The following is a 25,587-nucleotide window of genomic DNA, read 5'->3' on the forward strand; positions in this document are numbered from 1 at the left end:
AACTCAGAAGTGTATCAGAGCGGGGCCTTCCCTGGTCTCATTTGCTGGCCTTCTGCGGGCCACAGCCGAGGAGAGGTGCTGCGTCCATCCTCATTCAGCTGGTACCGATCCGTTAATGTGCCTGTGAGCTCATGTTTAGGAAACATTTCAGAAGTCAAGAATAAAGACATCCTTTCCCTCTGAAGTCTGAGATCAGAGTGGGAGGCAGAAGCTGTGTCAGTGAGGAGGCGTATCTGACCCTGGAAGGAAAGAGGAAAAGAACCAGTAATGCCTCCTCTTTATGCCGTTTTTTTTTTTTTTCTTTTTCTTTTTTTGCTTGCCTTTTTCCCAAGACTTGGGTAAATAGAATCCTTTAAGGAAGGAAAGCAGATGGTTCAGAATTTCACAACATTTTCTAACATCTGAATTCTGCTTCTTTTTTTCTAAAAGATGTCGGTTCTCATCTAAAGTGACCCATCTGACACTGTCTTCTCAGAGGCTGGAGATGGAGCTGCTGAGGGACCAGGTGGGATGTCTGGTCTACAGTGTTGTGAAATTTAACCCGTGGAAACACAACAGGAAAATTTGCATGACAAGATAGGGAGTCAGAAAAGACAGGGAGGTCAGTCACTCACTTTCCAAGGCTGCCCCTCACCATTTAAGTCAGATCACCACAGCCTGAGGTTGCCTGTGTGAGAAGCTGAGCGCCAGGAAGAGTGTGGGAGCTGTTAGTTTTTAAGTTTGGAAATCTATAAATCAAAGATTAAGGTGGTATATGGGCATGAACTCAGCCTATGTATCCCTTTTCCTTGGTGTGATTGTCCTAGATTTAGGTCCCAAAATAAGTGAATTCAAGAAGTATAAGAACCTCCTATACTAGTTTCTAGAGCAGTTTTCGGCATATTACTTTTAGGAGAAAAAGCAGTGCTATATTCACAGATTGAAGTGTTTTTAATAGTAGAATCTTCTAATCATCAGAAATTGATTTTGTGCCCACTCTAAAGTCCTGTGGGGCATAAAAGATGGTTCACTTATGAGCCCTGACTCTCTGGAAGCTATAAGTAAAGGGGACGTAAAGTAAGTGTCTAAACAATTTATACAAAGAAGGAAATGAAAACGCCTTCACAGGCAGCAAATCAAGAGTATGGGAGTTCCAAGGAGGCAGAGAGAGATTGTATGATCCTTGCATCTGTAACACTGTGGAGTTGCGGTGGCTACTCTATCACAGTTTCTCTTGTATTTAATTATAGAGTATCGCTACATGCCACTAAGGTAACCTTTCTCAGACATTGTTTCTAACTGCAGATACGTAGTGACTCTGATATGTTTAAAATCACAGGGTAATTGTGAAGCCAGACAAACTAACTCAGGAAAAGGCGTTTTTATGTTGCCTGTGTATTTTTTTCCTGGCCTTTTCTTTACTATAAACCTGTAATTGTATTCTGAATTCATCACAGTCGTAGGAAAACAGTTGGTAGCCCATTCCTAAGTCTGTATTGACTGTTTTATTAGTCTCTACATATTTAAAAAAAAATTTTTGGTATTTTTCCAAAGTGAGAAGTGGGGGAGAGGCAGACAGACAGACTCCTGCATGCACCTGACCTGGATCCACCCTTCATGCCCACCAGCAGGCAATGCCCTGCCCATCTGGGGCATTGCTCCACTGTAGTCGTAGCCATTCTAGCACCTGAGGCAGAGGCCATGGAGCCATCCTCAGTGCCGGGCCAACTTTGCTCCATTGGAGCCTTGGCTGTGGGAGGAGAAGAGAGAGACAGAGAAGAAGGAGAAGGGGAAGGATGGAGAAGCAGATGGGTGCTTCTCCTGTGTGCCCTGACCGGGAATCGAACCAGGACATCCAAATGCCGGGCCGACACTCTACCGCTGAGCCAACCGGTCAGGGCCAGTCTCCACATATTTTAAAATCACAAATTGTTAGCAATAGAGGAGGGGGTGAGTAGGGAGACAAGAAAAACCCTGCGCATCTGCACGTAGCATCTCTAAACCCTAGGGTGGCTGCTCGTACAGCCTTTGTGACTCCCGTGTCCTGAGTTCAATCCCTGAAGTGTAGCTTGTGTGACACGAGCGGATCTTTCTGCCCAGGCCAGTGGTGAGTGCTGGCTGGGCACAGCACGAGAGCCATGGGAAGGGTTCCTCTGACCAGGGACAAGGAGTGGCCTTTCCCCAAAACTCTTGCAGCCTCAGCAGCAGGTGATTCCTACCTAGTAGGCTTGCCTTGTCCTCAGCTCCCTCTATGCTCTCCACCACAGATACCCCACGGAGACTCAGGCTCCAGCCGCTGATGCGTATTTCTGAAGCACTCAGAGAAATAGTGGAAGACCAGATTCACAGGTGAGCAAACGCTGATGGCACCTGGGTCTGCTTCACACAAGGTTGTTCTGGCCCCTTCCCTTCCATAGCTGGGCTGAGGGAGAGGCGTTACTGGTCTGTGACCGGCCCCAAGCAGGGTCACTCACACTCCGCTGAGTTAGAAGTGGGGACACAGAGCTGCGCAGATCCCTTTGTAAGCTCAGGATTATTAGGCATGCATATGTAAATGCCTGTATTGTGTTAGATTTTGAAATATAACAGTAAAAAAAAAAGCAGTGGCCACATGCTGTGAGCCCAGCTGTGCAAGGATAAGGTGCCTCTCTGGTCCTCCCATCTTCCCTACCCTCTCTAAGGAAGGACATTCTAAACTGCTCCTATACAGTAGGACAAGATGCTGCTTCTTCCACCTCTTGGTAATAAATTTTGTGTGTGTGTGTGTGTGTGTGTGTGTGTGTGTGTTTTTGTTTTTTGCTTTTTTTTTTTTTTTTCTGAAGCTGGAAACAGGGAGAGACAGTCAGACAGACTCCCGCATGTGCCCGACCGGGATCCACCCGGCACGCCCACCAGAGGCAACGCTCTGCCCACCAGGGGGCGATGCTCTGCCTATCCTGGGCGTCGCCATGTTGCGACCAGAGCCACTCTAGCGCCTGAGGCAGAGGCCACAGAGCCATCCCCAGCGCCCGGGCTATCTTTGCTCCAATGGAGCCTTAGCTGCGGGAGGGGAAGAGAGAGACAGAGAGGAAGGCACCGCGGAGGGGTGGAGAAGCAAATGGGCGCTTCTCCTGTGTGCCCTGGCCGGGAATCGAACCCGGGTCCTCCGCACGCTAGGCCGACGCTCTACCGCTGAGCCAACCGGCCAGGGCAATAAATTTTTATTTAAAATTTAAAAATCCTATCTGACATTATGGTATTAACTAACTTCTTATATGTGGTATTTTCCTAGAAGCATTCACATTTAGGCTTTACTGAATTCTTTGTAACAGAACAGCCTTCAGCTGCCTCCAGTCCTTGCTTTTAGAATGTTTTATCCATTGCCTGTGCTCACCCACAAGACTATCTTCACTTGTTCCATGTGCCAGTTTCCCCCCTTGACGTGCTCTGTGATCTTCCCCTGAGCCATCCCAGGCTGCAGGCGGTGTGCTTGGCACTCATGGTCACTCCTGCGGTGCCTTCCTGTCACTGAGACTCTGACCAAGAGAAGAGACAGAAATAACTGGTAGTCAAGTAAAGATCAGAGTGTTGGCTATATATTGACCCATTCACCTGGCAGCCCTTACCCCACCCTTTCTAGTGGCCTCTGTTGAAAAGCAGAACCTTGACCTAAAACCTCATGGGACTCCTACCTAACCTAGATCAGCCCTGACCAGACTTTGGGGTCCACTGCAGGTAGGGCTCTGAGAGCTGGTTCGGGCATGTTCTCAGCCAGCCTCATGGGACTACCTCACATACTCAGTTATTGGGAGAAAAGAGGGAGAATGCCCAGGCCTGTCTCTGCAATGCAGGCCTTGAACCCTGGTCTAAGCGTGATGCCCACCGTGGATGCCCTGCTGTTCAGCTTTCTGTCCCTGAGGCCTGCAGGGAGGAGACCCTGTGGAGCCTCCTCTTTGGCTGTGAGACATCGTAACTCCACCCAGGGAACATCAGTTCTCCCTCTGTGGGAAGAAATAAGACTGCCCTCAATTCCTTTTCTCTCTGTTGCCTTGCAAGCTAAATTTCATAACATCTCATCAGTTGTTCTCAGAAACGACTTGGACAGAAGGAAAGCGGTGACCAGGGGAGGCGAGGACAGTACCTAGAGCTTGGATCTGCGTGGCCCAAGCAGAGGCACAGGGACTCAGATCCAGCAAAGCAGCACCGCAGAGGGGCCCAGCTGTACTGGTTCAGAAGGAATGTTCTGATCTGAGGTGACCTTAGGCTAGTCCTGCCCCATCTTTCCCAGGGTATATGGTAAACTGTCAACATGGTCACTGAGTAAAATTACTGGGTCCTCACCCTGAGCAGACTCTACCCTTTACACACCTATTGCAGCTCCCAGTACTCTGACAGAATAGCTTCACAAAGATAGAGCTTGTCAGCTCTCTAAACTCATGATGACAGGAAAGAATACAATATACAGGTCATTAAAAATTTGTAATTGCCAAAATATTGAGCAGAATTTGTGTTTTGTCAGAAAAGGAACAGCATGTGTTTCTGCACAGGCACCTCTGAGTCTGCACTCGGACCCTGAGGAGCCCCCATTTCTTGCTGTGGCTGGGAGGCCCCGCTCTCGCTCTCCACACAGCCCTGCAGGCAGGAGCAGAGAGGCACGCCTGCAGGTTCTCTTGCATCATTCCTGCTGGTCATGGGCCAAAATCTTCCTTCCTCAAAGGTCTGGATTCACTCAAGGTCCCTGGATATCAAGATTTAAATGTCTGACGCTCTCACGGCATGGGGGCTTTGAGAGGCATGCCTTTGAAGGTCCTGAGACAGGTTCAGTGTCACTGTGAGCTGTTTCTCAGAGTCTAACTGGTATTCCTTGCAAGTTGTACTTCAGTGGGTAAGAACAGTTTAAACCAACTGTTCACAAGCAGCACAGTTGCTTTAAGAAACCAAAGAAAAAAGAAACCCAGTTGCCTGGCTGCCATGTGTTTGGTTCTGTTCCAGGTCCTCCAGAGGCCCCTTTGAGAGCTGGTTTTTGTTTATGCACTTTGGAGGATGGGCTGATATGGTGGCTGAGCAGTTACTGATGTCAGAAGCTGACCCCCCGGAAGCCCTGCTGTGGCTCTTGGCATTCACCTACAGCCCCTGTGACGGGAGCCAGCAGAGAGCGCAGACCATGGTAGGTGGCAGCACGCAGTGCACATCAGTCTCTCCTGGGCTGGAAGGGGTGCCCTCACAGGTGTGACTTTCACTGCCCCCCCCCCCCGCCATGCCTAAGTGTAGAGTGCTCCTGGTTCTGTATGGCGGCACAGATGTCCCCTGATACGTGACTGTGCTGGGCATGTGGCTGGAGGCCATTCCTGCTCGCAGCCCCGACCGGAGGCCTGATGCTGCCCCACTGCCCCACCACCCACCCACCCAGAAGCAGCAAGGGGATGCAATGCAGCCTCGTCCCCCAGGTCAAGGTTACTGTGTCTGTCTGTGCTTGCTCAGCTGTCCTGGCTGCCCTGCTTCACGGAGGCGCCACGCCCGGGGATGCTATTCTGGCTCCACCCACTCACCCTGGAGCTCAGCCCTCTTCCCCGACCAGCAGCCTGGCTGTGTCTGTTTCCGTCCTGACTTACTGCTTTTTTGGATCAGTCAACAGGTCCTCACATTACTGGCTTTGTTTAGAATTCTTACTAAAGTAATCACATGATATTAACCACTTTGCTTCTGAAAAAAGACCTGGTCATTTCCTGAACAACAGAGCAGCTAAATACAGGCCTGGCCAACTGTCTGCGGCAAAGACAGTTGTTACTTTATGTGGAATATAATAATTACAGGAAGCAATGCTTTGATTAAAGGCATTGGCACCTCCTTTGCAAACACTTATTTGTTGGTTTTTAAAACTTCATCTGCCAGCGCTTTTTGCTGATTTTAATAATTAAAGGGAGCATGTTTCTTTATGTAGGGAGCAGCACTCCTATTTGCTTGATGTTTTCTGTTGTTTGAAAAAAGAGACTGGTGTAGATACGTCTGTATATTTTACTTGGTTGAAGGCTAGCATGGCAATGAGGAGAAAAGTGTTTGGGATTTTAAAAAGTTGAAATTCAATGATAATATATTTTGTATTAAAAAAACACTATTTAGGAATTAACACAATCCATATATGTATTTGAGGATCATTATCTGATTAAAAAGATATCCTGGCCCTGGCCGGTTGGTTCAGTGGTAGAGCATCGTCCCAGCATGTGGAAATCCCCAGTTTGATTCTTGGTCAGGGCACACAGGAGAGATGACAGTCTGCCCCCCACCCCCATTTCTCTTTCCCTCTTCTCCTCCCACAGCCATGGCTCAAATGGCTCAAGCAGAGTTGGCCCCAGGCACTGAGGATGGCTCCATGGCCTCGGCCACAGGTGCTAAAATAGCTTGGTTGCTGAGCAACGGATCTGCAGGCTGGGCAGAGCATCGCCTGATGGAGGCTTGCTGGGTGGGTCCCGGTAGGGGCATATGCAGGAGTTTGTCTTTGCCTCCTCACCTCTCGCTTAATTAAAAGTAAAAAAACCTACTATTTCTTCTCTGTTAAAAATATTGCATTAAACTAATTAAGGAAAATATTAATTTATGTTTTCATCATCTTTTTTAATTAAAAATATTTAATTGAATTTATTGGGGTGACACAGTTAACATAATTATACAGGTGCCCAATCATAATACATCTCTGTACTCCATATTCATCATCTTACTTTTAATAATATGTAATTAAAATGTATGATGCTCTATTGATTTCTAAAGCCCTTTTAAGTATACTTTGTATTTTATTCTGTGTAAGCTAAGCTGGTAAGTTATGTGTTAAATTGAGAGAGATTCACGTTTGAAGTGTAGGAAAATGTTCAATAAGGTGTAATTTTTAGAAAGCTCTGCATTGGCACATCTTGCTACTTATTAACTTAATCCTTTCTGTAATAAAACCCACTGTCCTTATTCTGTGGACGCTTCAACATCCAGGATAAAAACAGACCAGCACATTCAGAGTGGGTAGTGCCAGCATGTCCGCTCCCTTCCGAGCTGTCCTGTCCAGCAGCCACGCACCTTGTGCCTGAACCCCGCTCCATGGCGCCCATCCTGAGGCACTGGTGTGTGCAGTGTGCCGGGGAGCGGGTGGGGCCCTGTCCACTGCTTTAACTCGGAGTACATACCTCCTTCTCTCCTGGGCCTGAGCTCTGAACCCTTTGATGGTCAGTTTGCTGGATGACTTGAGAAACAGACTGTGAACTGCCTTTGAAAGCTTGCATGGCAATGGGGAGAAGAGAGTTTGGGATTTCAGAAAGTTGAAATTTGGTGATAATATATTTTGTAAAAAAAACCAAACCTATTATTTAGAAATTAACACAATCCATATATGTATTTGAGGATTGAGATTGCTATCTGATTAAAAAAAAAGCCTAGCCCTGGCCGGTTGGCCCTGGCTGATTGTGAGATTTGATTGAGCTTCATGGACACAATTAAACCAGGCGCTGTGCTGTGCACAGCGGGACACTGGCTGGGGGCGCTACCTCTGCTGGCCAGCCCTCAGGGTCAGGTCGGAGGAGCCCAGGTGACAGTCTGCCTGGGATGTGCCTGCCGCACAGCCACCCGCCCCGCTCTGCAGGCTGTGCACCTGCCAGCCAGTGTTCATCTTCCTTTGCTAACTTTAAAACAAAATATATCTTTGTGTGTGGAACCTTAATATACAGGCAAGGGTTATCTGACCTGTGGTGGCGCAGAGAATAAGGCATTGACCTGGAACGCTAAAGTTGCTGGTGCGAAGCCCCAGGCATTCCCAGTTAAGGCACATTCGAGAAACAATTATGAATTGATGCTGCCTCCTCCTCCACCTTTCTCTCTCTTACTCTGCTCTCTAAAGTCAGTAAATAAAATCTATAAGAAAAAAAAAAGAATTAGGCAAGGGTTCATATTCTTTAACCCTGTCATTCCATTCCTAGGAATTACCCTCGCAGTGGTCGGCAAACTCATTAGTTAACAGAGCCAAATATCAACAGTACTACGATTGAAATTTCATTTGAGAGCCAAATTTTTTAAACTTAAACTATATAGGTAGGTACATTCCTTATCGAGGCAGCACCCACATGTGGTATTTTGTGGAAGAGGCCAAAGAGCTACATGCGGCTCGCAAGCCGCAATTTGCCGACCAGGGCGGAATTAGAGACCCAAATGAATCTTCAAGAACTTTACCATATTGAGTGTCATTGCAAAAACTGGAAATGTCCTAACTTTTCAATAATAAGGGTATTGGCCAAACATTGTGGTATGTTCCAACTGTGGAGTAGCTGCACTTTACTGTGAAAAAGCACGTCCTCAGAAACTGCACGCTGTAGACAGTGGTGAATTGTATCACGTGCATCGTGACGAGAACGCTATGCAGAGGGAAAGGATGCAGAGCCTGTAAACCAGCGGTTCTCAACCTGTGGGTTGCGACCCCAGCGGGGTCGAACGACCAAAACGGGTCGCCTAAAGCCATCGGAAATTTTCCGCCGGGGTCGCGACCCACAGGTTGAGAACCGGCTGCTGTAAACCTAGCTTTTTACAATGAGCCTTTGTGGATGGTGAGTTACTGGTCATTTTAATTTTCTTGTTTTACTCTTTTGTTTTTCTACAGTGAGCATATAAACATTTTTCATAATACAAAATAAAAAGTCATACTTAGAAAAGAAAGCTTGTATCTTTCTCCTGAAAAAATTAGAAAACATTTAGTTATTGGTGTGTCAGGATGGCATGTCAAGGAAAGGGCAGGCTAGGATGAACTAGGGAAGAAGTTCGGGCCTCAGGGAATACTGGGTTGTGCTTCCTGTGTCCTGACATGTTGCAGACCCATTTCGGTGGCATCCATGGGCTCCCATAGCTGCCCCCGGACGAGGGCAGGCTGGGCCCAGCCAACAGGAGAGAGGTGGGGAGAGTAACCCTCTCCTGCTGGCACCCTGCACCCTCGTGGAAGAGCCCCAGGGTGCAGTTTCTCACAATCTGCCATTGTCAATGCACCTCCCACCGCGCTCTTCCTGCACTGGGGTTTACGACAGACTTCACCGAATGGGGCCTTGACATCCAGAAAAGGAGCCACACAGAATCCATAAAACTGGTCATGTGGAATTCTCAGGACAGGCCTGAGTATTCTTTCGAAAACGATGGAACATGGCTATTCATGAGTTCCCTGTGATATTTTGGATCTGTGGCTTTCGGTTTTGTTTTCCAAGTCACAACTGATGTACTATTCTTACAGCAAGCAGAAGTCTCAGCATGAAATATTTTTAATGCAAAATCGTCCCACAGACCTGCCTGGCCTGCGGTGGCACAGTGGATTCAGTGTCGACCTGGAACGCCAAGGTCACCTGTTGGAAACCCTGGGCTTGCCCAGTCAAGGCACATACAACCAGCAATCAATGAACAACTAAAGTAAAGCAACTCCTAGGTCAATACTTCTCACTCCCTGCCCTTCCCACTCCTCTCTCTCTAAAGGCAATAAATAAAATCTTTAAAAGAAAAAGAAAATAAAAAACAACCCACAGACCTATAATAATCACCATTATTATATGGATTCTACTGACTTGTGGCCTCTACTTGAACTTTAAACATGTATGAACAGACTACCCCAGTGTCTAAAACAAAACAAGTGTGTGTGTGTGTGTGTGTGTGTGTGTGTTCTTCTTTCCACCCCTCCCCCAAAGATAGCAAAAGGAGAATCTCATCCTTATCAGACCGTTGGCTCAGTGGAGGTCTGATTGCATGGGGCTTTAATTGATTTGTGGCCTTGATAATGAGCGAGGCCTCAAGGAGCCTTTTGTTCTTTTCCCCACAATATAAAAATCTGACTGCATTCTGCTCAGGACTTTTCTCCATTTCCTTTCATACAAGAAAAGGTCAGTTCCTGGCCTGGTGCCTGCACTGCTCAGTGAGAAAGATGAAAAGCAGGCAAGAAAATTCCATTGCGCCCATTTGGGTTTGTGCGGAGCGCTGTTTAAACAGCCGCGGCTGCTGCCGCCCGCCCTCCCTTGGTGCCAGTCTCTCCTCCTCTGGCCGTTGTGGCAAAGTACAGAGTAAATCCCAGAGCTGTGTGTCCCGGCTCCCCCCGCCCCCCATCTCACCTCTGAAACTGTGCTTCCAGGTGGAGGTGAGAGAGGTGCTCGGCCAGCTCAGGAAGCAGCTCCAAAGTCCCACCCTCGTGGCCAGGGACCTGCAGGCAGCCACTGAAGAGGGCCGCAGCGGGAACCCCAGGCCGCCTGCCTGTCAACAGCTGATCAGGCACCTCCTCCTGACCTTCCTGCTCTGGGCTCCTGGAGGCCACGCGGTTGCCCGGGAAGTCATCAGCCTTGTAAGTGTCCCCTCTTGTCGAATCCTAGTTTTCATTCACATTTTGCCCAAGGGGCTGGCCTTTGAGGAATGTGTGTACCAGGATACTGTCCATGGATGGACAGACAGCGAGGTAGACAGTGGGGACAGACTCCAGAGCCAGCTCGGTATAATATCATTATACAGAGAAAAATAAAGGCTCAGAGAAAGGTGACCTCTCCCAGGTCACACAGTTTGCTACCACAGCCGGGTCCCCTATCATCCCAGAGTCTTCCAGTTCAGTGTGCAACTCTCTTCTCCTCATGAAGAGAAACATGACAGCGAGAGCAAGCTCGCCGCCCTGGATCAGAGGACTCCGTCTGTCCACGGAGGGAGCTGACACGGGGGAGAATGGTTCATGGCACTGGATTGGGCACTCATTTCTTGGACAGTGACACTGAAAGCACAGACAGCAGAAGAAAAAATAAGTAAATTGAATGTTATCAAAATTAAATCCTTTTGTGCATCAAAGTACACTATCAAAAGAGTGAAAAGACAACTCACAGAATGGAGGGAAATATAAGGTCTACCGGAAAGTTCTGTCCGTTTCTATCACAACAAGTTTCGACACGCAAGCACATGTTTATTTGGCCCATGTGTGCCTCTCTATTTTTATCACTTAATGTATACATACTGACGTAGCAAATTAAACAAAGTTGATTCATGTTAGTCTTATGTGTGAAGTGATAGTGTACCCATGGCTACTGATAAAGTTCATTTACACCACTGTAATTTTTACGAATTTCAACAAGGAAGAAATGCTACAGAAGCATGTCTGTCGCATCCACCATATTCCCCGGACTTAGCACCCTCCGACTATCACTTGTTTTTGTCCTTACAAAATTTTTTGAAGGGCAAAAAATTCAAAAATGAAGAAGATATCAAACAAGCACTGGTTCAGTTTTTCGCAGCAAAAGATAAAACATTTTTCAAAAATGGGATATACAAATTGCCCTCACGCAGGTAAGAAATCATTAATAATAGTGGAAATTATATTATTTAATAAAGTTTATTGACGGTAAGAAAAATTTGTGTTTTGTTTTATTCCAAAAATGGACAGAACTTTCCAGTAGACCTTATATTTGGAAATCACATATCTGTTAAGGGCCTGGTGCCTAGACTGTACAAGTAATTCTCTTTTTTTTTTTGAGAGAGAGCAACAGACAGGAAGGGAGAGAGATAAAAAGCATCAACTCATAGTTGGGGCTCCTTAGTTGTTCATTGATTGCTTCTCATACATGCCTTTACTAGGGGGCTCCAACTGAACCAGTGACCCCTTGCTCAAGCCAGCAACCCCACAACTTTATCAAGCTGGATGAGCCTGCACTCAAGCCAGTGGCCTCAGAGTTTCAAACTTGGGTCCTTGGTGTCCCAGGTCAACGCTCTATCCACTGTTTCACTGCCAGGTCAGGTTGTGTAGGGAATTCTTACAACTCAACAGGAAAACAACCCAATTCAAAAACAGGCAACAGGGCCCCTTCCAGGGAAGGTTCCATGTGAATGTGACTGTGAGGGAGCCCTGTGACAGATGGTCTGCCCAGAGCCTCAGAAACCAGTGCCCAGGAGTCCTCCTCTGTCCCGTACACCAGTCCACGTGGAGTGGGCAGTCCCCCCATCACGTGCTCAGCCACCACGAGCCTCGGTGTGGTCAGGAGCAGGAGAGGACGTGCTTGCCATGTGCGGTGCCCTCTCCTGAGGGGCCGTTCCCACCCAGGCAACCCTGTGCATGTCTGTAAAGTGCACCCCTCACCCACTTCCAAACCCGTGTGCGGGAGGAGAGCTAAAAACTCCCGTGTGTCTGTGCGCCTAGTACCAACAGCTTCATCTTTGGCCAGTGTATGTGGTAATGGTCCCTCTTCAGCCAGTCCCTGAGTCAGGTTGATCAGGGTCAACTTTGACAGGGACAAGCTGTACTGACAATATGCACCCTTGATGGAATGCAGACTGATCATGAGAAAGACAGCTGACAGACCTTAGTTGAGGGACATTTGACAGAGCCCTTGACCAGTGCCCCTCAAACTGCCCAGACCATCAGATACAAGGACAGTCTTGGAAACTGTCACAGCCGAGAGGAGCCAGGGAGATGTGACTGCATGGCATGTGATACCTTGGATTGGGTCCTGGGTCAAAAGAAGGACATTAGGGAAAAACAGGAAATCTGAGTAAAGTGTAGATTTTAGTTAATAAAAATGTATCAGTATGGGTCCATTAATTCTGAAAAATGTACCACACTAATGCAGGGTGTTAGTAACTGGGCATGGGGGACTATCCTAAAATTAAGTTACTTTTAATTTTTTTTTTTTTTTTGTATTCCTCTGAAGCTGGAAACAGGGAGGCAGTCAGACAGACTCCCACATGCGCCCGACCGGGATCCACCCGGCACACCCACCAGGGGGCAATGCTCTGCCCCTCCGGGGCGTCGCTCTGTCGTGACCAGAGCCAGTCTAGCGCCTAAGGCAGAGGCCATGGAGCCATCCCCAGCGCCCAGGCCATCTTTGCTCCAATGGAGCCTTGGCTGTGGGAGGGGAAGAGAGAGACAGAGAGGAAGGAGAGGGGGAGGGGTGGAGAAGCAGATGGGCGCTTCTCCTGTGTGCCCTGGCCAGGAATTGAACCCGGGACTTCCGCACGCCAGGCCGACGCTCTACCACTGAGCCAACTGGCCAGGGCCAAATTAAGTTACTTTTAAAGATCAACAACAAGCACTTCTAAATCATGAAGGTGTTGGCAGCATTTTTGTCACCTGACCTCTGAGCTCCGGTGCGCGCTCTGGACAGCTGTGGGCACTACCCTCTCCTGAAGGGGCTTCTGCTCTGCCATCCTGTACTGTCACCCTGGGAGTGGAGAGGCAGGCCACAGCCCGGCCCTGCCCGTGGGTGTGCGAGAGTCTCTGCTTCAGCCATTCCAGCCACAGCCCGCCGGCTCCAGGCACACGGTCCCAATTCAGAATGCAGCGCCCTCAGTCTCCCTGCAGAGAAGCTGCTGCGAGAGAGCAGCTAAGCCCCGCCACAGAGCTCAGGCCTGCTGCGTGTGCCTGTCCCCACAAAACAGTTTACTCCCAGTGGGCATTGCTACCTGACGCTGAGCTGACAGGAGAAACCCTGGTGCTTCTTCATTAAATGTTGCAAGTCCGCTGAGCTGAAAACAAAGCCGTTAAGAGATGAAACGACAGCGTTCCTCTTTGCACATCTGCTTCCTAGCAGGGGGTGCCAGCACCGTGCTCAAGGTGCCCAGCCGGCTGAGCGAGCCTCCGAGCCTCCCGGTGCTGTCCTTGCAGGTGTTCTGAAACTGTTTTGCCAGCACACCAGCCTCCCTCATCGAAGGCTTCCTGCAGCAGCCACAGGACTGGCTGACGCAGCTGCACACGGACAGACGGAGGGGTCTCACCCAGTGCCGGCCTCTCCGGGCCACCCCTCACCATCCACTGTCTGGTCAGTTCCTCTCTGAGTGAGCATCCTGGCGGGGGCCTCAGCCAGGTCTGCAAGGCCTGTGACAGGTACTGACAGACAGAAGTGTTGGCTCTTGTGGGACAGCTGTTCTTTGTCAGCAGCTCTGGCTTCACCACCCTGGGCACCCAGGCCCTGGCCCAGCTCTGATGTGAACTCAGCTCCAAGCAGAGCCAGCTCCCAGTCCTGAGCCCTGGTCTTGTCCCTCGTCTTGGCATCAGCTTTGGAGGCTGTGCACGCTCCAGGCTGGTGGACGGGCATCAGGGGCTGTGTGTCCAAGCCCTGTCTCTGCACAGCCTTCCACGCCTTCTCTAAGGCCCTGCCTTACGGAGTAGCTGTTTCATTAATGGTGCCCTATGCCTCCATCTCCTCCTGTCCTTTTTGTGTGTGTGTGTGACAGACAGAGGGACAGATAGGTACAGACTAACAGGAAGGGAGAGAGATGAGAAGCATCAGTTCTTCGTTGTGGCACCGTAGTTGTTCATTGATTGATTTCTCATATGTGTCTTGACTGGGGGGCTACAGCAGACCGAGTGACCCCTTGCTTAAGCCAGTGACCTTGGGCTCAAGCTAGTGAGCCTAGCTCAAACCAGATGACTCTGTGCTCAAGCTGGCGACCTCGGGGTCTCGAACCTGGGTCTTCTGCATCCCAGTCTGACGCCCTGTCCACTGCGCCACCGCCTGGTCAGGCTCCTCCTGTCCTTAGGATGCTCCCAACCTCCTGCTTCCTCAGGCTCCTCACACAGGCCCTGGGGAGCTGTTACTGCTGGCCTTGAGCTTCTGAGGGTTTCCACCAAAGTCATTCATCACTGTGCCTTCCCACCCCCACCCCCACCCATCCCGGTGTGTCTGCTCCTCTGCCCTCCTCTCCTCTCCTTTTCTGCCTCCTGGGGAGGCCGAGACCGAGCAGCTTAGCTGGTGTCTGGATGCCTCCTGCCCTGAAGCTCATCTCTCCTCTCCTGTACTGCTCTGAGTTCATGTTTGTCTCTCCATCTGATGGTCTTTGGCTGCTGGACCACAAAAATGACAGCCAGAAGTTAGCTAGAATGTGAAATATGGGATTCAGCTCTGTCGTTGCTGAACTCTACGGATAAGCCTCAGCCGGGCCCGAAAGTGCGCATTTCCGGCCTCAGCTGCAGGAGTAGGGTGTGTATGTGACCAGAGATTTTGGATGTAACAGCTCAGAGCTGAGCTGACTTGTGAAGATGGTGCACAGTTAGACCAGTGGCCTCCACGGTCACCTGTAATGGTCACACCACCCTGCCTCTGGTGTGGGGACACCTCAGGTCGCTGGGCATACAGCAGGAGGCAGTCTTCCCTGCTTGGGTTCTAGGTAGTAGATTAACTCTTTTAAGGTGCCCCAGGGCGCTAGTTTTCATCCACAAAGAATAGAGACTGCATCTGACAAAAGTCATGGACAGCGCCTGTGATTTCTGATTAAGAACCAAGTGATGATAATAGAGACACCAGGAGCCACAGTGAACGCCGCCTGAGCTGGCAGCCAGGCCCCCACCTACAGCAGCACCAGTGACGGTAACGTGGTGGGGGTGTGCCCCCGCTTCGCACACCGCTCACCTAGCACAGCGCTACCAGGGTCTGCGTTGACCAGGGACAGTCTGAGGTGGGCTTCCTGTGCTGTGGGGAAGTCCTGGTGAGCCAGGCTGGTTACCCAACCAGAAGGGACCCATGTGGAGGCAGGGAGGAGGCTGTCCCTTGGGCTGCTCTGGCTACTTAAACATTTGATTGAGGGTTCAGTATAAACTGACACCTACAAATAAATCCATTGATTACTCTCGAAAGTGGACAACTTATTAATGTGACTGTATCTAAAACAAAAAATCACAATAAATTCTTTGCACAGCTAAATTGTAAGATTCTTGCCCTTCTTTTTTTTTTTTTTTGCTGCACTGAAATTCTTAAGAAAATATTTATGGGCACCAAAACCCAGAATCCTTTGAGGCTGCATTTAGCAGAACTAACAATTCCTGCATTTCTTCCTCCCCAGGAGAATCAGGTGCTAAAACCTCAGCTGCCTTTTTAAAAAAACAAATAGGCTGGTTGCTGGCCCAAGAATGCCCTATATAAAGCTGCTTGTCTGAAAACAGGTGGCAGTCTCCTTGTAACATTTTCCAATCCTTACCTTAGCACGATCCTTTCGCAGAAAGTCAGGCCCCAGCACGTTCAGCTGCCTCTGTCCCCACAGCCAGGGATCCGGAAGCGAGTGACTGGCATTCCGGGGAATGCGGTGCTTGCTGTGGCCATTCAGTCGGGACAGGGTGCTCATCAGGAAATGACTGCTCACTGGATGGATGGGGGGCAGCTGAGTTAGGCTTGCTCGCAGGGTAACAAGCTGCAAGCACTTTGCCTGATTGGTGCATGAGCACCTGGCAGCATCACGTGTGTGTGGCCTATTTAAGGCTATGGGTGCTTGCGTTCAGGAGATTGTGGATGTGTGAATCGCCTTCCCGCCACTGCGAGGGGCCATTCTTGCTGTTTGTTGGCCTGAGAGGTGGTTTCCCCTGCCTGTGTGCTTGTCTGCAGTTGTGAGACTTTATTAAATGAAATGGCTCAACTCTCCATCTCCGCAGTTTTTCTACCGTCTGCTTGAATCCACTGTAAACCTGCCTGGCCTCGGCATTACAGTGGCTGACCTCTGAGAGCCAGCTTGCTTTGCTGGTCACCTTGAAAACAAGGCAAGAGCCCTTCGGGGTTGACAGGAATGTGGCCACTTTTCTGGGGCGGGACGGTTACAGCTGGCCTGTGGGACAAAGAGATGGCTCTCTCTGGAAAGCGTTTTCACTTGGCTTCTCCTGTCCTCATTGCAGATGGCTCAGACTGACGAGATAACCCGTGAGATCACCGGCTTCTTTGACCAGACCTTGTACAGGTGGGACCACCTGTTCCCGGAGGCCCCAGCCTGGAGAGAACTGGCCAGCGAACTCCTCTCCGAGCAGCCCACGCCTGCGGGACGGGCAGCGGCCGTGGCGACCCAGCGAGCCGGGGCTGCGTGGCAAAGCGGGGGCCCTCTTCTTCAGGGGGGTCCCCTCTGTGAGTAGCAGCTATGAGCCATCCATGTGTTGACAAGATGGGATGACCGTTCTTCAGCCCAAACTCAGATTTCTTTGCTAATCGATGTTACACCGTTAGCATGCCCTCAGCCTGTGTCATTCAGGGAATCGCTGGGGGAGGGGCTCGGATGGGGAACAGGTTTTTGCTTCCTTTTCCCTCTTTGAATTGAGTGCACAACTATTATTTGAAAGGTTGAACGTCTCTGGCCCAGGAAATTGGTCATGAAGCACCACTGGTCAGTTTAGAAAGGAACTTGGCCCTTTTCACAGATCTCTTAGAAGTCTGGTAATTGTTACTGGTGTTTCTTTGAATCCAGAGGGATTTGAGATAAAGCCACATTCTCCTGCTTCCCTAAGAAATTCTTCAGCAAGGAGAGTTCTTCTTGCCCCCCCCCCCCCCAGCAAGCCAAGGGGAAGGAGGCGGGTAGGCGCAGTGACCCTACATGCGTGCCAGCCCTGCTGGAGAGCCACACAGCCCGGAGTGCAGCCGTGCCGGCCCTGCTGGAGAGCCACACGGCCCGGAGTGCAGCCGTGCCGGCCCTGCTGGAGAGCCACACGGCCCGGAGTGCAGCCGTGCCGGCCCTGCTGGAGAGCCACACGGCCCGGAGTGCAGCCATGCCAGCCCTGCTGGCTCCCCGTGCCCATTAACTCAGTGTGGGGGGCTGGAGGGGCTACTGGGGCTGCAGAAAGGATGGTGGGAGGGGGTGGGACGAGTCCTAGAGACGCCAGAAAGATGGAATCCGTTGTCTTGTCAAGTGAAATGGAAATCTCTAATTAAGGACTGGTAACTGCAAGGTTAACATCTGTCACGTCAGTGGAAGATTTTTTTCCTTTCAGGTTTTTTTATTTTTTTTTATTTTATTTTTTTTACAGAGACAGAGTCAGAGATAGGGATAGATAGGGACAGACAGACAGGAACGGAGAGAGATGAGAAGCATCAATCATTAGTTTTTTGTTGCGACACCTTAGTTGCTCATTGATTGCTTTCTCATATGTGCCTTGACCACGGGTCTTCAGCAGACTGAGTAACACCTTGCTCAAGCCAGCGATCTTGGGCTCAAGCTGGTGAGCTTTGCTCAAACCAGATGAGCCCGCGCTCAAGCTTGTGACCTCGGGGTCTCAAACCTAGGCCCTCCGCATCCCAGTCCGACGCTCTATTCACTGTTCCACCACCTGGTCAAGCTCAGGTTTATTCTTAACATGTACTGATCGAATGCGCTTCCCTATATGTTCTGTGTCGGGGAGTCAGGACCTTCTTTCATGTCCACTGTGATGTATGGGTCAGTAATTTCTGAGTCTCCCCTCAGTCTTGGCTGCTGTTTGCGGGGGAAAAATAAAGTTTTGCTGGATTAGAAAGAGGTTGAGCTTTAGGGTGAATACTTGTTTCGGCATACAGATCCACATGAAGCTCTGGAAAATCCCAGTGCCTTTTGATCTGAGCCCCTTTTTGAGACATGTCACAGCATGACAGGCATGCTGTTCAAGTACTGTCCTCACAGGTGCCGTCACCGTCGCTTTCGTATGCTTCCCCTGGAGTTGGGGACTCTCTCCCATGCAGACTTTGCCAGCGACGCTGTTGACTGCCTCTGTGAAGGTGAAGGGGCTCAGGCAGGTGGCGAGGAGCCCGACGCGAGTGCCCTGTGTGTGAGCGTGCCTCTGCGCAGAGGCGTCCAGTGAAAACAAGGTGGTGACCCGCCTCAGGTTCTGAAGGTGCATTTCCGGAAGACCCTTGGCCGCCTGGACCGTGCCGCAGTCTTTCTGTGGTGTCTGTTTCCTTGCGGAGCCTCTCAGTTCTCCCAAGGCTGGGACGTTGAGTTGAACTGAGCCACCTGTGACCTGGCAAAACTCGAGCCCTCGTCCCCAGGAGCCTCAGCAGCCCATCAGTCCTTTGTTCTTAGTGGCCCTCATGAAGCCTTCCACCAAGGAGACAGCAGGCCCGGGGTTGCTTACTGTTTTTATTTCCCCCCTTACCTTTAGTGGCACTTGATAAAGGCACAAACAGGGGGAGAAGGCCCCACGTGGAAAGGAAGGCAGGCAGTGAGGGGGGCGGGGGTTGCTCCCCAAACCAGAGGAGCAGCTGGGAGCCTCACCAACACAGGCAACTCCTCAGATGGGGTTCCCCACCCCATGCACTTCTGGGGGTGAGGACTCTCCCAGAGCACAGATGGAGGGGTGGTACAGTGGGAGGGGGAGGGGAAGGCACGCTCTCCTGAACAAGCCCACGGGGGGGGGGGGACTGGGGAGTGGTCAGTAAGCTCTACTCCTCATCCAGGGGCCTTGGGTTTTTGAAGGTCCGGATAGGAGAGTTCTTTGTTTTTCTTAAGAAGTTCAAAGTAGGGGTCCATCTGAAAATGTGCTCTGATGAAAATGCACAGTGAAGGCCTTGAAGGCCATGAAGCCTTGTCCCTTGTGCAAGGCCTGAGGTGCATGTCAGGGGGCAAGGCTGAGACTCGAAGCTCAACCAGGGTTTGACTGGGCAGCGTTCTTGCCCACAGTGTCTGCCAGCTGGATGCCTTCTGCTTCGACCAGCACAATATCTGGTGAAGAGTGGCTTCAACCAGGAAGGTGCCTGATGGCCTCAGACACTGAGGCCCAGAAACTGGCTCATTCAGCCACTCTATGAAGTCCTGGCTTGGGGCGCCTCACTGAGGTTCTGCTGGCTCTCTGAGTTGCAAGAAGGCTGCCAAGCACAGGCTTTGCTGGTGACATCCAAGAAGTTAGAAGGCAGTCACTGCCCCTGCCTTCCACCAGCCACACCAGTCCTGCTTCAGGACCCAGCCACTGGAGAGTGGGGAACGCTGCTGCCCTGATGGCTGAGACTGAGGGCAGATTCATCAGGACGTTGGTGAGGCCTGAGCTCAGGGCCTGTCACTGCCGGGCCCCTCCCAGGGGTCATTCATTTTTGTAAAATTTGGAAAGAGATTTTAATTGCAACCAGCAAAGCTAAGTCTCTGTGTACTTCTACCCATTGGGCATCGCAGGGGTGGCCGTGGGCACTTCTGGCCCGGCTGAGGGGACACCTGAGTTGGCACACCATCACATCAAGGCATTGTGGCCCACCCAAAGAAGGAACAGCTTCTAGGAACACCAGCACCACCCTCTGCCAGCTCAGCTAGCCTGGGACACAGAATGCAGGCCCACAGGCGGTGTCACCACAGAAGTGTGACCTGTGCCCCATGAGGTATGTGGTGCACAGAAGAAACAAGGGGGAGACATGTGGGGAACACTATGAAGTCCTCTAGTTTGGGTCTGAGGTGAATCTGACAAAGGCTTTTTGAGACCCAACCATAGCTCCAAAGTGTCACTTTGCCACCAGCACGCTGTGGACAATTTTCTTGGATCTTAATAATGAAGTTTGTATAAAGCACACTAGAGGAAAGACTGAGTTACTGTTTTCCTCTCTCAATATAAAATATGTAAAATTGTCCTAAGAAGAGGTGATCACAGAGGACAGAGCCAAACACTGCAGGGAGAGGAGGCATTACTGAGAACCCACTGACACAGGGTGACTTGATGGGTCGGGAAGTTGTGACATGGGTGGAACTGCTGGCACCGGACACTTCCGGCTGCACACAACCTCGCCAGTGCTGCCTGGAAAAGCCCGATGGGGCTTCCCTGCGGCCTGGGAGTCCTCAGCTACAGAGAACCTAGGGTCACTTCCAGGAAGACGGGAGAGCGGCTGGAGGGTGGGCCTGGGCCTGTCAGACCAGATGAAAGGCATCTCACACACACATCCTTTTCCCTGAAGCCTGAGTTCAGTGCCACCACTTCGTATGAGCTGAACTGCCTGAACTCTTTGTCCCCATCTGAGGACAGACCCCGCCCCACAAAGCACAGCCGCTCGGTCTTGGTCACGCTTCTCGGCTCCAGGTCCTGCACACGGCTGCGCAGGCTCCTCTGGGACCTGGAGCGATGGGACTGGCCGGGCTCCGTGGGTGCTATGCACGTCACTGCGGCAGCATGCTTACAGGACCCTGGGCAGCCCTGGTTCACGAGGCCAGATGGCATGCTCGGGCTTTCGGAATGGTCACTGCATCCTGACATATGGGACACTGGGGCCTCTTACCACACCCAGAAGGTGTCTGAGAAAGCAGGTGAAAAGCCTTGTTTCTAGAGAAGACCCTCACCTGATGTTCCCGGGTAGCTCTGTTTTATTGGCATTATGAGCCCTTTTACACTTGGCCCCATTTCTCAGTGGTGGTACAGGGTGCTGGGACAAGATGGGAAAGCATCCAGGGGCAGGAGAAAGCCACGTTTCCTGCGGAAGTCGGAAGTTAGGAACAGGGAGTTGGAAGGCGGGAGCAGAGGAAGCGCATCCCGGGTGGTGGGCGGGGCCCCCGGGAGTCAGCCCAGCCTGCCTGTTCCCAGAGCTGCGGCTGCCTGGCTGCCTGGCTGCCTGCAGTGCTTGCAGAGCAAGGGGAACGCGACAGGTGTGCTCTTGAGTCCCAATCGGTTTTGTTTTCCAAGGAAGAAAAGTGAACGGTAAAGGCGCTGCCCTTTTTGCCTCTCCCTCCCTCTTTCTCTCTCTCTCTCTTTCATTTGCCAGCACCCCATCCCCCACCGCCAGCCACACGGGCCTCTTCTGCCTGGCAGCTCAGATGTGGATTGTGTGGGCTGTCCAACAATTCTAAGTTATTGATCAGCACCACACCATTTCACTCCTAAAGAGTCAAAATTAGGGCAAAATAAATGTCTTAAGGCCTTCTAAAATCTAGTTCCATGATTTGTTTATACCGGGGGTCGGGAAACTTTGGCTGAGAGAGCCATGGATGCCACATATTTTAAAATGTATAAGGTCTACTGGAAAGTTCTGTCCGTTTTTGGAATAAAACAAAATACAAATTTTTCTTACCGTCAATAAACTTTATTAAATAATATATTTCCACACCAATTATCTTCCGAATATGGTCCTAAATGGTTTGCTGAGCTGAATTAAGCCTTTCTGCGATCTCCGATGTTGTCAGAAAAGGATCTTGCTTCAACATGGTCTTAACAACATCGTCTTCGATCAAAGATGGTCGCCCAGAACATGTGTGGCTTATCAGAAAGGTCGAAATGACCTGTTTCAAATTTTTCTAACCATCTTCTGTTTGTCCTATCAGAAACTACCTTTACCAAACACTTTCAATAAATTTCTACATGCTTCTGTAGCAGTTCTTCCTTGTTGAAATTTATATACAATACAGTGGCGTAAATGAACTTTATCAGTAGCCTTGGGTGCACTATCGCTTCACACATAAGACTAACGTGAATCAACTTTGTTTTAGTTAATTTGCTATGTCAGTATATATACATTAAGTGATAAAAATAGAGGCACACATGCGCCAAATAAACATGTGCTTACATGTCAAAACTTGTGATAGAAACGGACAGAACTTTCCAGTATACCTTATATATAATTCCGTGAGAGCCGTACAACGACCTGTGTACATTACGCATTATCCAATAAAAATTTGGTGGTGTCCCGGAGGACAGCTGTGATTGGCTCCAGCCACTGGCAACCATGAACATGAGCGGTAGGAAATGAATGGATTGTAATACATGAGAATGTTCTATATTTTTAACGTTACTATTTTTTTTTAAAGATTTGTCTGCGAACCAGATGCAGCCATCAAAAGAGCCACATCTGGCTTGCGAACCATAGGTTCCCAACCCCTGGTTTATACCATGGGTCTGGCTGTCACATTTAGTGTCAAAGAAAGCTTATAATGTTGGACTTCCCTTTCTCCAGTCCTGACATTATAATGATAGCTTATCGTACTTGGTGTTTAGGGTAGGAAACTTCTTTACGTTGAAACTAAAGACATAGAAAGTCTCATAAATCAATGTGGTAAATCTCATTGCAATGTGCTAAGTCCATTATATCAGCCAGGATTTGTTGTGGCAAGCAGCAGAAAGGCACCATGTGTAAAGGAGAAGGAAGCTGAACAAAGGGTATTTAGAGGTCCACAAGTATGGGGGAGACAGGCTTAGTGCCGGTCGACCAGCAGCAGAGTGGTCTACGAGGATTGCTGCCGCTGCCACAGTAACCTGCCACGGGGAACCTCTGTGCCTCCTACAAAGTCGGTGGCTTCCAACAGAGAGACTGGCCCCTGCGCCCCACTCCGTGAGCACCGGCCAGGGCCTCAGCTGGTGCCTCTGACTGGAAGGGAGCTGGGAAAGCCAGTGCCCGGCCTGTTGTTTCCGCATTCCTGCTGGACACCTGAACCACCCCCAAGTGGGACCCTCCCACCTACAAGAAGGGGTTGGAACCCAGGAAGCTGAAGAGTGTGAGAAATGTCCACAGACTGTACATCATCTGCTCTTTACGACTCTTCTAGAACATTTGGAAAGGCTGAATCCCGTGAAACGACCAACACTCCATAAGAAGCAGCAGTCTGCAGGCAGAGGCCAGGTTCCCCCCACTGCGGGGTCAGCACCGAGGACGGTCTCCATGCTGGGGGCTGGCGGGTCAGCACCGAGGACGGTCTCCATGCTGGGGGCTGGCGTCTGCACTGTGGGCCCTCTCCCAGTACATGCCAGCCGGTAGTGACAATCAGGACTTCCTGCTGACATTGCCAAGTGTCTCCTGGAGGGGAGACCTCTGCCCCCAAGCAAGAACCACTGACCCAACATGGGGGCTCTCTCCTTCTGGAAAAATAGCCTGGGTAAAAACACTACCTTGAGTCCCCATGGCGGTTCTGTGGGACCCGGGAGAGAGCGAGGAGTCCTAGCAGCTGCAGCCAGCAGTTTTTAGGCTTCTCTCCCTGGTCTGGGCAGTGAGTATCTGCTGTTCCCCTTAGCTGATGGAACATTCCAGGGCTTTCCTCAGCCTGGGAACTGGTCCCTGCTCGACCCCTGGCCTCTTCCTGGGGGACAGCTCTGCTCTGGGTACCCTCACTCTGCTGGGCTTTCACATGTGGTCTCTGGGAGGGGCCTCACCTTCCCCTGGACCAACTGCCCATCGAACTCCCCCGGAGGTTGGCTGGCCATTTCAAATGAGCACCCAAAGCTGATTCCACCAGCCCCACCATTCTCCCCAACCCCCGTCTCCACAGGTCAGCCTCTAACCAAACAGGCAGGTTCAGCTTTCTGCCCCAACAACCCCAACAGAAACATGGAACAGGTGCTGGTGCAAAAGGAAGTTTTATTCACGTGCCGGGACCACGGACAGCGGTGGGCTCCGCGGCTCAAAGACCATCGCGTTTTCCTGCGCAAGCCAGTGCTTCTTGCAGGGAAGGAAAGGGAGGGCTCTGTTTCCTACCCAACTATCTTGCTAGCTTTTGTGCGCTCGGCCTGTCCATTTATCCCTCTAGCCCAGGGGTAGTCAACCTTTTCATACCTACCTTCCACTTTTGTATCTCTGTTAGTAAAATTTTCTAACCACCCACCAGTTCCACAGTAATGGTGATTTATAAAGTAGGGAAGTAACTTTACTTTATAAAATTTATAAAGCAGAGTTACAGCAAGTTAAAGCATATAATAATATATAACTACTTACCAAGTACTTTGTGTTGGATTTTCGCTGTTTGGCAGAATAAATCTTTATAAAACAACTTACTATAGTTAAATCTATCTTTTAATTTATACTTTGGTTGCTCCACTACCGCCCAACATGAAAGCTGGAACGCCCACTAGTGGGCAGTAGGGACCAGGTTGACTACCACTGCCTCTAGCCAATGGTGTACTCAGTGCAAGAACCTCCCCCTACACGTAGGGCATCTTAGCCAATGGGAGCAACTCCCCGGGGCTCCAAGACTGTTTGCCTGTAACAAGCTGGTGGTAACTCCTTCTTTCTGGTGATTAAGGCCCAGTTCTGTAATTATTCTGGATTCCTCTCTCTCACCCCACCTCCCATCCATAGGACATTGCTGAATCTGACCATTGCTTGCCCTCCGTCTCTGCTGCCACTATCAGCCTACTTCCTGCTCCGGCCCTTGCCCCTTCAACCAGAGTCTCAGCAGTCCCTTTCCAGAGTGACCGTGTCACACCACTGTTCAAAGTATCTCAAAGGCTCCCCTCGTCACTCAGTAAAACCCAACAGTCTCACAGTAGCTCTCAAGGCCCCCCTTTTGCTCTGGCTTCATCTCATCGTGTTCTCCACACCCACTTTACCCACCAGCTCCAGCCCCAAAAGCCCCGTGGCAGTTACTCAGACACCCTCTAACCCCAGGACCTTCTCAAGAGCTTTGCTGACCCCCATGTGCATGGCCAGTTCCCACACCTGCTCACATGTCATGCTTCCATGGAAAACAAGTGTTCTTTAGGTTTGCTCGCTTGTACTGGGGCAGCGCATGTGTATATTCTATGGAAGGCTACAGGTGCTTGCCCTCAGGGTGGCTGATTGCAAATTGCTGATTGCCTTCCTGCTTGGGAGGAGCGATTGTTTGCCAGGGTATTTCCACTCTGGCCTGTTTTACTGGAGAGAGCTAAGGGGCCACGGAGCCCTACTGAGGCTGCTGGGGGCCTGTAAGTCCAGAGTATGAGTCCAAATTGTGCAACCGGAGAGGGGATCGGGGCTTGGGAGCCCTGAGAGAGGGAAGTGGTCTTCCCTGCCTGTTTGCTCACCCACCATTACGGGACTTTAATAAAAGGAATGGCCCATTATTTTCTGGCTCCACAGTTTTTTTACAGTCCCAAATCCAATGTGAACTGGCATGGCCACGGTGGTGGTCACTGGCCCTACACCACCATACTGAAAGTAGCACCCCATTCTCTCCCCCTGGCCCTATACCACCTCTGCTTCCAGATGCAGTTTATCTAAGGGCAAGGGTATGATGCTTATT

At 50.4% G+C, this 25,587-nt stretch overlaps 1 protein-coding gene across 2 annotated transcripts in view; it reads left to right on the forward strand.

Moving 5' to 3' along the window:
* FANCC (FA complementation group C) overlaps nucleotides 1-18,909 on the forward strand; it is a 302,788-nt gene extending 283,879 nt beyond the window's left edge. Inside the window, exons 12-15 of one of the 2 annotated variants that reach the window (XM_066257424.1) lie at nucleotides 2,247-2,328; nucleotides 4,951-5,125; nucleotides 10,088-10,294; nucleotides 16,580-18,909. In XM_066257424.1, coding sequence (XP_066113521.1) covers nucleotides 2,247-2,328; nucleotides 4,951-5,125; nucleotides 10,088-10,294; nucleotides 16,580-16,810 — 695 coding nt within the window. In that variant the 3' untranslated portion in view covers nucleotides 16,811-18,909. Of the gene's footprint in view, nucleotides 1-2,246; nucleotides 2,329-4,950; nucleotides 5,126-10,087; nucleotides 10,295-13,585; nucleotides 13,673-16,579 lie in introns of those variants that run through there. The other variant, XM_066257425.1, reaches the window with a different exon arrangement.
* The last annotated feature ends 6,678 nt before the right edge of the window (nucleotides 18,910-25,587 follow it).

This window comes from Saccopteryx bilineata, chromosome 2 (genome assembly GCF_036850765.1).
Source record: "Saccopteryx bilineata isolate mSacBil1 chromosome 2, mSacBil1_pri_phased_curated, whole genome shotgun sequence".
In the NCBI taxonomy this organism is placed as follows: Eukaryota; Metazoa; Chordata; class Mammalia; order Chiroptera; family Emballonuridae; genus Saccopteryx; species Saccopteryx bilineata.